We start from the raw sequence: 13527 nt of genomic DNA, 5'->3' as shown, positions 1-13527 counted from the left end.
TTTCCTTTCTCAGCAATAAGAAGAAGTAAATATGCAAAGTTCCAAACGTTATACTATTAAAGCTTAATTTATTGTTATTCAATCCTATGTAAAGTCATTTTTATCAATAAAATGGCAAAAAATTTGAAGTGTTTCATGATTAAACATTTGTATCTTGAGGACTTTTAACTAAGAGGATGGCTCAACATCAAACTAAGAAATGGCTTATACAATTAAGTGGCATAGACGTTCAACTTCACACATACAGGTCCACCTCAAAGCCCTTGGTAACTTTGACCTGCATATGCAGAATTGAATCAAAACTTACAGGTCATTCACACTAAGAACACCAGTGATCTTTAGATAGAAGGTTGAAAACTTGAAATTACAACTCAGATACTGGATAGATATTTTTTTTATGAAGTGCACAGGTTTAAACTTCTCAAATGCATAAGTTACAGGCCTAGCTTACCGGGTTCGCCTCCACACCCCCCTGGTTCGGGTCCGGTACGGTCTGGGTCCCTGGTTCAGGTCTAGTCCGGCCTTGGTTTGACCAGGGTTCGAATTTCCCAAAGGGGGTTCGACCGAACCCGGGTGGACCAAGATCAAACCAAATCGAACCCAAGCGGACCCAAGTCAAACCCAGATGGCTGGGCGGCCCAAAATGGTTTTTTTTGTGCAAAATTTAATTTTTTTAAAAATCTGCCATGCAAAAAGTCAATTTTATACCTTAAAAGTGACTTCTAAAACATAATCTTGGCTCATTTCTCCTCATTAGTGTTGCAAACAAAAGTTTTTGACAGCAGGTTGAAGAAAGGGCGAACAAAATTTGGCTTCCCAGATCAAATAGGAGGAGTTGAAGACTGATCTTTGAAGCTTCAACAAGTGTTGCAGCATCATTTCCATACATTTGCAAGCTCCGATTGGCTACAAGAGGTAGGTTTTTTAACATTTTTTTCCAACTATTTTTGTTTCACAAATTGTCAAACATGAAACATTAATTGTTTTTCATTATTTTGTTTTTGTTTTTGAATATGTTTATGTTATTTCTTGCCATAGGAACTAGAATGGCATCTACCTCTTCCTTCGTTGGCAATGAATAAACAATTACAAAACAAAGAAATGATCTGAATTCTCCCTTATGGAAGTATGTTGACATTTTAAACCCACTTCCAAGAGGTGGGGTATTCCGTTGGAGATGCCAAGGATGTGGTATTGAACGTAATAGTTCATATTATCGAGTGGTAGGCCATTTGTGTGGAATAAAAGGAAGAGGCATCAAAAAATGCCCTGGAAAAGATGGTAAACCTATACCAGATGAGACAGTGATGAAATATTTTAGGGAGCATGAGGAGGCAAAAGTGAGAGAATCACGTTGATTGAATCACACCACAACAAAGAAAACAAGGAAAATGCAAGCCCCATCTAATCCCAATGTTGTATTACAAGACCACCCTTCTTTTCCACAAATGAACCTAAAAGTGAACCACCCTTGACACGCAAAAGAACAAAGGGGCCTTTAGAAACCGCATTTCAAAATGAGAGTAGAGACATTGCTGACCAAGATATAGAAAGGTGCATTTGTGCAAATGGGTTGGCTTTCAATGTTGTTCGCTCCTCATATTGGAAGCAAATGATCAAAAGTGTTAATGAAGCTCCAAGAGGGTATAAGGGCCCAGGTTATGAGAAGGTAAGTGGAACATTATTGGACAAAGAGGTGAACAGGGTTGAAGATGCATTGAAACCCATAAGGGATTCATGGGTTGAGACAGGTGTAACAATTGTTTCAAATGGGTGGAAAGATGTTGAAATCGTCCCTTGATCAATGTCATAGCGGTGTCCCCTAAAGGGGCAATGTTTTTGAAAGTTGTGGATTGTGAGGGCCAAGTAAAAGATGGCCAATTTATTGCAGAAATTCTCATCTCCGCCATTGAGACGGTGGGACCCCGCAATGTTGTCCAAGTCATAACGAACAATGCAAGAAATTGTAGAGTTGTTGGTTTGTTGGTTAAGGAATGATATGATCACATCTTTTGGACACCTTGTGCAGTCCATTCACTCAATATTATGCTACAAAGGATTGGGACTAAAATAAAATGGATCAGAGATGTGTATGCAGAGGCTATGGACATCCAGATGTTCATCACAAACCACCACATGTCTCAAGGGATTTTTAGATCCTTTTCGAATTTGGGGCTATTGAAGGTAAGTGAAATAGTAATTTAATTTCACATTTTCTGGCTTTTTTTATTTCAATGTTCATAATATCATTGTGTAAGCTATATTGTGCATTCTTCTTTAAAGTTTGGCTTTATTTTTTAATCATTTTGGCATTAATTTGTGTTATAGGTTGCTAAGACTCGTTTTGCATGAAACGCAATTGTCTTAAGACGACTTGTGAAAGTTAGAGTGGCACTATGCAATATGGTGATCAGCAACAATTGGACTGTATGGAAGCAGAGTAGTAGTGAGAGGGTAGAAGAAATTAGGGAGAGAATATTGAATGAGAAATGGTGAGATCTTGTTACATATCTCCTAAGTATCACTAAGCCCATTATGAGTATGATTCGCTATACCGACATGGATAGGCCTTGCATTGGTGAGATTTATGATGGCATTGACTCAATGCTTGAAAAAATAAAGTTCACTATAAATGCAAAAGAGAATGACCCCGAGGAGAAATTCTTCAAAGAAGTGAAAGCAATTATTGTAGAAAGGTGGAATAAGATGACCACTCCTTTGCATCTTCTTGCATATGCCTTGACACCAAAGTACTGTAGCAATCAGTTTCTTGATAAACCAAGAAGGATTCCACCATGGAGAGATCTAGAAGTATCTGATGGGTACAAGGCAGCATTTCTTAGACTATATCCTGATGATGATTTGCGAGATATTGTTACAAATGAGTTCATAGAATTCGCAAATGGAAATGGTCTAAGTGTTGAGGCACTTCGTCATAGATCCAAGAAGGATGCTCATAGCTGGTGGTACTTCCACGGTGCATGCTTCCAACACCTACAACCCCTCGCTGTAAAAGTTTTATCACAAGTCTAATTAATTAAAATTTATCACAAGTTTATTTATAGTTTACTTTGTCTTCATAGTTTGCTAGTAATTTTTTATTTTAATTTTATTAATGCATAACTTTAATTGTTTACTTTGTCTTCATAGGTTGCTAGTTCATCTGCTTCAAAAAAATTGGAGCACATACTCTTTCATCCACTCAGTAAAGCGCAATAGGTTGCTATCAAAAAGAGCGAAGAATTTAGTATATGTGCATTCCAACCTACGTCTTCTTTCACACAAACAATGTGACTACACACAAGGGGAAACGAAGATGTGGAATATAGAGCCAGAGCATATTGATTTGGATGCTCCTGCTTCTTAGCTTCTTGCATTGACACTTGATGACTTGGAGGGCGAGCAAACTTATAGTGCAAGTGCAAGTGGCGTTGGCTCATCTAATGTCAATGTCAATGATGATGAGAAGAAGGATGAATTAGCTGATCCATTTGATGATTAAACTTTATATTGTTGAAAGTAGAAACAATGATACTTGAATATTTTGTCATTTTGATATTAAACTTGATGTATATGATGCTATTATGGTATGATCATGATGCTATGATTACAAGTTTATGTTTGTTTTGTTGTTTATATGATGCTATGTGACATGCTAATCTTAATGCATGCTTATAGGCTGCACAAATATATATATATATATATATATATATATATATATATATATATAATTTACATGTTTTTGTACTAGCGAACCCAAACGAACCCAAACCCCTTTTCAAAATTTTGTCGTACCGGTGTACCGGTTCTTCGAACTCGAACCGGCAAGCTAGTTACAGGCAAATCAAACATGATGAATGGGGGTTGGCATTCATCATATGATGAAGAATAATTATAGATTAAGCTAAGAATAAATGAAACTGGAATAATCAGATTATTTGATATTGAAATTGTATATATCAATCCATAAGATGAAGGCAGAAGTTGTCGCCTTTCCTAAAAATTAAGCTACTGAAATTTTACTGATTCTTTGAAGCTTCTCATGAATATAAATAACCAAAATCCAAATTGATGTAGCTGTTATGATAACTATATCTTCCATCTTTCGCATCAGAATTACAAATAGATGTGATTACCTTATGTCAATACAGAACCTTTGTATACAAATAACTGCAAAGTATCCTCCAAATTCACATAAAAATTATACTGATGAGTGATGACCATTTGCTGACCATAATATGCATACCACATCCACATCTTTCTCAAGTAACCCATATTAATACATTGCAACATAGCACTATGAAACTTCGTGGAGAGAGAAAACCAAAACATGAAAAAACTCATGCATTATCAAAGTCTGCACCCTAGCATTGACTGATTACTTAGTAACTTACCATTTTCATGCCAATCAACACGACAACGTGAACAATGAACCATTTCAAACGAATTGCTTGGATAGGGTAGCTGTATTGTTCCCAGGATTGCAATCATCGCACTGATTCCTCGTTCAAGAGCAAACTGAATTTGATTCTCATGCTCATCCCTTGGAGCAAATGACATTGTCTGTATATCCAATTCAAGGAGATAAGCTGCAAAACTTGCAACACCACAGCCAACATCTAGAACTTGCACCACCCCAGCAGCTTGTAGATCCCCTGTGCCATTGGTTGTCATATTTCCCAACCTGTTGAGGCACGTATACTTAAATGATCAATATACATTTCCAATCCAATAATAATGAAATATCAATGAAATACTTATTAATGTCCAGAAAAGACTGATGAGTAATTGATAGAACTGTATTATGTTTCAAATTTAACAAATCTAGTGAAGCTTGGAACACTTAAGGCAACTCTAACACAAAAAGAAATAATGAGTACACAACAATAAAGCTTATTTAAGATCTATTCTGTCTGTAATAATGAAAACCAAAATGATAATCCTAGAACAAGAAAAGAAAGTAAGTAAAGTGACTAGGAAGTGGATATAGCTATCAGTCACTTTCCTGCTCCTGTTACAATCCCAGATAATAGACCTAGATTAAGAAAAGAATTAGGCACATGCATAATGGAACTCACTTAAGGAAGCACAAATCCATAAGGAAGAGTACACCAACCCAAAAAAGAAAAACCGTTCTTCCTAGGATATGGCATGGGTATAGGGAACACTGCTTTTGACGAAACCTAGATATTAATGGCATGCATAGGTTCATACAAAAAATATAAAATATAGGTATAAACTGACTAAACATAGCACCCACTTTGTTCATAGAAAGTCCAAAGTCACATATATGATAAACAAGACAAGATAATATCTATAATAATATACATACAAATTATAGGAATGGAATAAATGCTATGATTGTTTTGGTTGTATTTGTATTAGGGTTTAGAGGGGTAGATTTGGGGTGCTCTTTAGAAGTTTGACCCATGTGGATCTACAGGTCTGACCTGTAAACAGCGCAGAAATGTTTTTAATCTATGCTCCCTCAAGTTTCTAGGGCAAGGACAGCAGGGGATCAGGGGATGCATTTCTGGGTGGGTATTTTTTATGCCATTTTTAGGGGATGGCTATTAAAAAAAAAGGAAAATTTTAAGATCTACGGAAATTTTAAATATGATAACATTGATCATGTATTCATCATAGACATTATGGAAACTTTGTGAGCATGGGTAATTGAATAGGAATTATGTTCTTTAAATATTTATTTATAAGCAGGAGTTAATAAAGACATGTTTGACTGGTGTGTATACTCAAGTGATATTTATGTTGTCCTCATTTTTGTTTCCAAAAATGAAGGACCACTACATAAACATTTTGTGAAAAAATGAAAAAATTTACTCTGTGGCACGCTTCCCGAGGCGGAATTTCGACTAATCCTTGGACTGGCTTAATCTTCAGTCCATCCTCGAACTAAGTTTCGAATTTTGTCAAATTCTGGGTTCGTTTGCTATGTCTTTCCTTCAATTTCGGGTTTTAAAACCCCGATTGCAGGTGGAGAATTTTATTCAAACTGCAAGTTTTAATGATATTCATTGTTTTGGTCTTTGTAGGGGAATTTTTGACTTATTACGTGTGCACTTTTATTTAAAAGATGTTACTTGTAATTTGTTTTAAATTTCCCCTTTGTTGTTTTTATCTTTTTTATTGTTTTTGGTCTTTTTTAGTCAAAATAGGGATTTTTTGGCTCAATTACAAGTAAACTTGCAGTTTGGTCTAAAAACCCCTACTTTAATGTTTTTCACATGTAATAGGGATTTTAAATCCCCATTACATATGTGCAAGTATTTCTAACTTGTTGTAGGGATTTTATTTCCCTTTTACAAGTAATTAAAACTTGTATTCCTCTCCAAAAAACACGATTTTGCCTTGCAAGTGCATTTTTGACAATTTTAAACTTGCAGTTTGCTCCAAAAAACCCGATTTTGGCCTAGTAAGTGAAAAAGTAAAATTTTAAACTTGCTATTTGTCTTAAAAATCCCGATTTTGGCTTGTAAGTAGAAAAAGTGAAATTAAAACTTGTTATTCTCTCCCAAAAACCCGATTTTCATTCCCTTGTGCAAAATCGAACTTGTCTTTCAATCCAAAAAACCCGAAATGCAAGGAAAAACGGTTTTTGACCATTTCAAGGCAAATTTTGTGGAGAGATTGTTGGAGGAAGGAGGCATTTTGGTTTGCATCCTATTTTCATGCATTCTTGGACACCTTTCGTGACATTTGGAGGTTGCATTGACTGGTTTTTCGCCCTAAATCAGCAACCACGTTTTTCATAAATGCCACTTTTTGAGGGATTAAATCTTCAACAAACTTCACTCTCCTAAATCGTTTTGCCCTTTCTCATCTAGGCGTGGAGTTTAGGAGGAGTGTTGAGCTATTTAATGATGCCATTGGAGATGCAAATGATGGCCACGTTTTTTTCCACGTGATTCCTTTGGCTGCAAATTGGAAGGGTTTTAATGCTACGAATCTTTAACAAGATGAATCGTTTTTGCTTTCCATGCTAAGGCGTTGGGGTTTGAGGAAGATTTGACCTCTTCTTGTTCCTCCAAGTTTGCATTTTGTGCCACGATTTTCTGCTAAAGACGTTTTTCAAAAGCGTGGCAAGGGTTTGTGCATTACGGTTTGGGTTTATTGATTGATTTTGCTTCTTCATTCCAAGGATTGTTGCATTATTGGAGAAGCATTTTGCATTTTTAAGAAAGGTATGGCTTCTTTCCTTTCTTTCCTTTATTTTATTATTTTTTTAGTTTTCTTTCTTTCTTAGTTGCATTTTTGGCATGTGTTGTTCTTCCCCCAAAAATCGGTTTTTGTCAGAGAAATTTTCCCCTTGGTATGCAATTTTCGAATTGCATTGTTCTTCCCAAAATTCCCTCTTTACTTGTATTCGGGATTTTTAATCTCGATTACAAGTTCGCTGAAAACTATTTTTCTTCCCCTACGGTTAAGGAATTTAAACATTTTTTGGTTGAAATTCCAAGTTGAAAAGTGTGAAATACCCCTCCCTTGCAAATTTGGGTTTTTAAAACCGGATTACATGTTGAAGAGTTCTTCCCATTTTCACGCAAATGACTTTCCCGGATTTTCCCATTTCTATCCATTCATGTTCCCCATTTTCATACTTCCCATTTCCGTCATTTTCCACAAGTCAAAATCTCATTTTTCGTCTATTTCTCCATTTTTGAATTTACAAGTGTACTTGTATTCGGGTTTTAAAACCCCGATTGCATGTATGTCCTTTCCAACTTGTATACTTGCGAAAATTCTCCCAAGATCCGAAATTGGTCAAAGTCAAGATTTTCCCATTTCCACATATTTCCCCTCTTCCTCTCACAAAATCATGAAATTCAAGAATCAAAGTTTTACCCGTTTGGAGAAGGAAGAATGATGTTTGCAACTGACTATGATGTTGCCTTAACTCTTTTGAGTCTTCATCACAGCATTCCAAGTTCACAATCAATGTCAGATTTGCCAGCATCTCCAACTTCAAAGAAAATGAAATACAAATATGACAAATATCAGAATGAGGTTGCACCTTCCCAGGTTTCTTCTCCTTTGGATCGCATCAGAGACACGGAGATAGGGCACGTTGATATGGCAAAATTCGTCAACAGGGTAGAAGATCCACGAGATAATAACTTGCAGCGGCTGTTGGACAGCCATGTCCATCATGCATCTTCCTTCCCGGTGGCTGTCCTAGAACCTGAGTTCGTTCTTGCATGCACCCATCATTTTGACAAGGAATCAAGAGTCATCAAAAATGATGATGGTGAAGCTATAATTCGTCTCGATGCGGATACAATCAAGAAGGTCTTCAAAATACCTCCTGCACCTGTTTATATGGAAATCACCAAAGAAAGTGCAGTGGAATATTACGTGAAGAAGGAAAAAGATTGCAAGCGGCACATCAATAGGTGGATCCAAGCACCACAACCTTCCTTCTCAAGGTGGGCAAAGTTGTACCGTTGTGATTTCAATTAAATTGCTTAATAATCAACCTGGCATTTTATCAAACACTTGACAAACATACAACAATATATGCAAAACCCGAAACTTCTTATTTGTTGTTAAATACTGATTTGCAATATAAATGTGCACATTCAACTACCTTATGGGCTGCGACAATTATTCAGGTTTGTATTCAACAATTACAATGCTTAGTTATGAAAATATGATAGAAAAAACCTGGAATTGAATGTTGTAGTGGTCTGCAGATGTAATGGTAGCCTTCCAAACTTCTAATCAGCAGGAAAAACAAGTAAACTTCATACCAACATTGTTCATGCACTATAGCAGCACTATTAATGGCACTGTAGCATTTTTACTATTCCCGTGGCACTGTAGCAAAAACACTATTCACACGGTACTGTAGCAAAACACTATTCACGCGGTACTGTAGCAAAATCACTATCTTCAAATCTGCACTTTCAAACCCCTGTAAAAAACTTCATGCGAGAGCACTAGATGAAGCCCAATGTGTTTCCTGAATGAAAACACCATTAATCCTCCTGACTATGTCTTTCAACAGCGAAGAGAATGCTAGCAAAGAGGGATTCCGTCCTCCAAGCCCAATAATCAGATCTCTACGAAATCCAACAGCATAACATTAATCTCATCCAAGCATATCCCAAAAGAGAGCTCTCAACCTCCATTTATATCTTCTTCCTGGATGCAAATACTTCATTTCTTAAATGTGGGATAATACATTTTAGAATAAAATATTATTTCCCACAATGTACACATTAAAGGGAACTTTTAATATTTTAAACATTACTTTATATTCCCAACCTTATAATATAACGATAAAGTTAAATATTTAATTTAACTTTACACTTTATCGTTAAATATTAAAACATTGTTGATAATCCCTTTAAATCATTGTTGCCTTCAAATATTTTTTACTGATAATTATGCCAACCAGGGAAGCACTAAAAATTTCAAGTCACTGCTTGGAAACTAACTTACTATAAATAGTAAGTGTCTAGAAACCCTGTCAGAGCAGCACCGATTGGCCTGAAACTGAAAACACCTAGGCCAAAACACCTCAGAATCCCACCAATGTCCTTGTTAGCCTTCGGGACCGTGTCAGAATAGGCTAACGACACCCCATATCATGTTGCGCTAAAAAGGGGACATTACAGTCCGCCCCCCTTGAAATTGCTTGTCCTCAAGCAAATTTTGTACTGAATGTTGCAATACCTGCTCATTCTCCCATGTAGCATCCTCATCTGGTAGGTCTCTCCATTTCACCAAGTATTCCTTAACGATTATGTTCCTGAGTTTCCTTTCCCTGACATCCAGAATAGCTGCAGGGATCACCACTAGTCTCCCTTCCTCGTCTAACGGAGGTAAATCTGCTGAAGGCACCACACCCTGACCAATGGCTTTCTTAAGCCTCGACACATGGAACACATTGTGCACACGGCTACCCTCTGGAAGCTCTATCTCGTAGGCAACCTCACCTACCCTGCGAATGACTCTATAGGGGCCATAAAACCGGGGTCTCAACTTCTCTGCTCCGCTCTTCTTGAGCAATGACTGTCTATATGGCTGTAACCTCAAATACACCATGTCACCAACTTCAAAACTGTGCTCCACCCTGTGTTGATCAGCATACAACTTTTGCTGATTTTGTGCCTGTTGTATATTCTCCTTGAGCGCCCTCAGGATGTCCTGACTATCCTGCAATGAATCTCGGGCTTTGGGTACTCTGCTATCCCCCAAGACTATGTCAACAAAACTCGGCGCCTCGTAGCCATAAAGTGCCATGAAGGGTGTCATCCTGATAGACATATGATATGTCGTGTTGTAACAATATTCCCCCATGTGTAACCATCTCACCCAGGCCCTCTGTTGTGCAGTCACATAATTTCGCAGATAACCCTCAACCCACTTATTCACAATCTCTGTCTGACCATCCATCTGTGGATGATAACTAGTGCTGGGTGTGAGCTTCGTACCACACAACCGAAAGAGCTCCTGCCAAAAAGCACTCAAAAATCTGCTATCACGATCACTCACTATAAACCTGGGCAACCCATGCAATCTGAATATCTCCTTGTAAAAGAGGTCTGCCACCTGCGCTACTGTGTAAGTAGATGGTATAGCGAAGAAATGGGCAAACTTTGTCAAGCGGTCTACCACAACATATATACAATCTCGCCCTTGCACTCTAGGTAGTCCGGTGATGAAGTCCATGGATATGCTTTCCCACTTCCTATCTGGAATGGGCAAAGGCTGAAGCAACCCTGCAGGGAAAGTGTGCTCTCCCTTATTCTGGTGACATACTGCACACTCCTTCACATATCTCTGCACATCATCCTTGAGTCCCCTCCAAGTAAACCTTTCACGGATCTGCCTGTAAGTTTTGAAGATCCCAGGATGTCCAGCTGTAGGCGCATCATGGAACGCCCTTAAAATTTCCCCCTTGAACAGTGATGTAGGAATCAAATAAATCCTATCTTGAAATCTGATCAACCCATCCAACACCATATACCTATCATCCTGTATGGTACCTGCAACTATCCCAGAAGCCCAAGTATCCCCTGCATACTCTGCTATAATCCGATCTCTCCAATCCCCTGAAATCTCAACTAGAGCGCAAACATGCAGTCTCCTGGATAAAGCATCGGCCACCACATTCTTCTTCCCTTTGACAAACTCTATGTCAAAATCATAAGCCTGCAATTTAGTGATCCATTTTTGCTACCTGTCATTAAGATCACGCTGGCTCATGAAATATTTTATGCTATTGTGATCAGTTTTGATCACAAACCGTCCACCTACTAAGTATGATCGGAATTTGGCCAATGCATGCATTATGGCCAACATCTCCCTGTCATAGATAGAATAGCTCCTCTCAACACCTCGGAGCTTCCTACTCTCAAATGCAATGGGATGTTTCTCCTGCATCAATACTGCCCCTATCCCATCACTCGAAGCATCACACTGAAGTTCAAATGGCTTCGTGAAATCTGGTAGAGCTAAAACCAGACAAGATGACATCACTTGTTTGAAGTGGTCAAAACATCACTGCGTTGCTTCTGTCCATACGAAGGCTCCCTTTTTAGTGAGGTCTATCAAAGGTGCTGCAGTCTGTGAAAACCCCTTAACAAACCTCCTGTAAAACCCGCATAAACCAAAGAACCCCTTAAGCTGTGTGAGGTTCGTGGGAGTAGGCCAATCTACTATAGCTCTAATCTTTTCGGGATCAACCCGAACACCATCTGTACTAATGATATGCCCAAGGTAGAGAAGCTCGGTCATGCCAAACTCGCATTTCGATTCCTTGGCATACAATGACTCCCTCTCTAGAATGAACAACACCTCCTCAAGATGTTGCAGATGCTCTTCCCAAGTCCTACTGAAGATCAAGATGTCATCAAAGAAAATCAAGACGAATCTTCTCAACTGTCCCCAGAATGCCCGATTCATACAACTCTGAAAAGTAGCAGGTGCATTGGTTAGCCCAAATGGCATAACCAGAAACTCAAAGTGACCATAATGACACCGGAAAGCAGTTTTCTCAATGTCCTCTGCCCTCATCCTGATCTGATGGTATCCAGACCCTAAGTCTATTTTGGTGAAAAAGCATGCTCCATGCAATTCATCAATCAACTCATCAATCCGAGGAATGGGATATCTGTTTTTTATTGTTTTCTTATTCAATGCCCTATAATCGATGCACATGTGCATTGTCCCATCCTTCTTCTTTACCAGAACTACAGCTGAAGCAAAGGGGCTTTTGCTAGGCCTGATGTGCCCCATTTCCAACAACTCCTTAATTGCCTTCTCTATCTCATCTTTATGTTTCTTAGGATGACGATAGGGAGTGATCATCACTAGTTTGGCTCCCTCCTCAAGCTCAATAACATGCTCTGCACCCCTGTCAGGAGGAACCCCATGAGGAATATCACTGAATACCTTGGCATGTCTGTCAAGAATCTCCTGTATATCTGGTGGATGACTCTTCACCCGAGGCTCTGGTGAAGATGACATAACTAAGCACTCTGTTGCCCACTCTATGTCATTATGCCGAAAAAGTCTCTCCATTCTCCTCAAAGAGACTACCCTGCAACTCCCATCTGAAAGTCCCCTGAGTACAACAGTCCTACCCTCATGCTGAAACCTCATTTCCAACTTCGCTAGGTTGAAAATGAACTCAACCAGCGATGCCATCCATGTCATACCGAGGATGACGTCGTAATCTCCCATGTCCACAACATAGAAATCATCCTCCAACTCATAGCCATCTCCAAATCTAATGTGAAGATTTGAAACCTTCTGAGTACATAATAGCTTTTGGCCATTAGCCACCATGACTCTAAAACCATCATGCTCCTCTGTTTGTAAGCCTCTCCTGGCTACCAACTGTGTATCTATAAAGTTATGCATAGCCCCAGTGTCGATAAGAGAGATCACCTTCTGTCCCTGGATAGTACCTCTCACCTTAAATGTGATTGCCTTTTGGGCCCCTATCAAGCGTGCCAACGATCTATCATCCTTAAGAATGCTGCTCTCCTCTATCGTGTTACCCTCATCTGAATCGGAGTGCTTATCCTCCCCCTCTGACTCTGACTCCTTTGCTGAAAAATACTCCATTTGATTTGCCTTAGCCTTGAGAGGGCATTTATGAGATAAGTCCCAAGGCTCTCTACACTGGAAGCACAGTTTCTTCTTTCGAAGTTCATTCAAGGTTTCACTGTCTAGTCCTTTTGATCCTTCTTTGGGTTTGTTATACTCTTTCTGAAATGGTTTTTTGTCTTTGTCCTTGCGGTAGGAAGAATCTGTTGAATGGTATTTTCCTTTGTATACCGAAGGGGCTAAATCTCGTGCCTTTTTAGTTGCTTCTGCTAAGGTGAGTGGATCATGTCCCTTCACCCAACCACGTAATGGATCAGCAAGCCCATCACAAAATAACACCACCAATCTCCTAGGAGAGATATCAGTAACAAGTACAGACAAACGCTGAAACTCGACGATGTAAGCATCCACAGAACCTGACTGTTTTAGCTGTGCTAGCTCCTTGAA

The 13527-nt window shown here is 38.7% G+C and overlaps 1 protein-coding gene across 2 annotated transcripts in view; it reads right to left on the bottom strand.

The window, feature by feature from the left end:
* The window catches only part of LOC131034011 (probable methyltransferase PMT7), a 153487-nt gene that overhangs the window by 85779 nt on the left and 54181 nt on the right, over positions 1-13527 (bottom strand). For both annotated transcript variants that reach the window (XM_057965342.2, XM_057965341.2), the window contains exon 4: positions 4395-4684. In XM_057965342.2, coding sequence (XP_057821325.2) covers positions 4395-4684 — 290 coding nt within the window. The remainder of the gene's footprint in view (positions 1-4394; positions 4685-13527) is intronic.

This window comes from Cryptomeria japonica, chromosome 2 (genome assembly GCF_030272615.1).
Source record: "Cryptomeria japonica chromosome 2, Sugi_1.0, whole genome shotgun sequence".
Taxonomy (NCBI): Eukaryota; Viridiplantae; Streptophyta; class Pinopsida; order Cupressales; family Cupressaceae; genus Cryptomeria; species Cryptomeria japonica.
The sequence above is the reverse complement of the archived record's forward strand: the minus strand, read 5'-3'. Positions and strand labels throughout refer to the sequence as shown.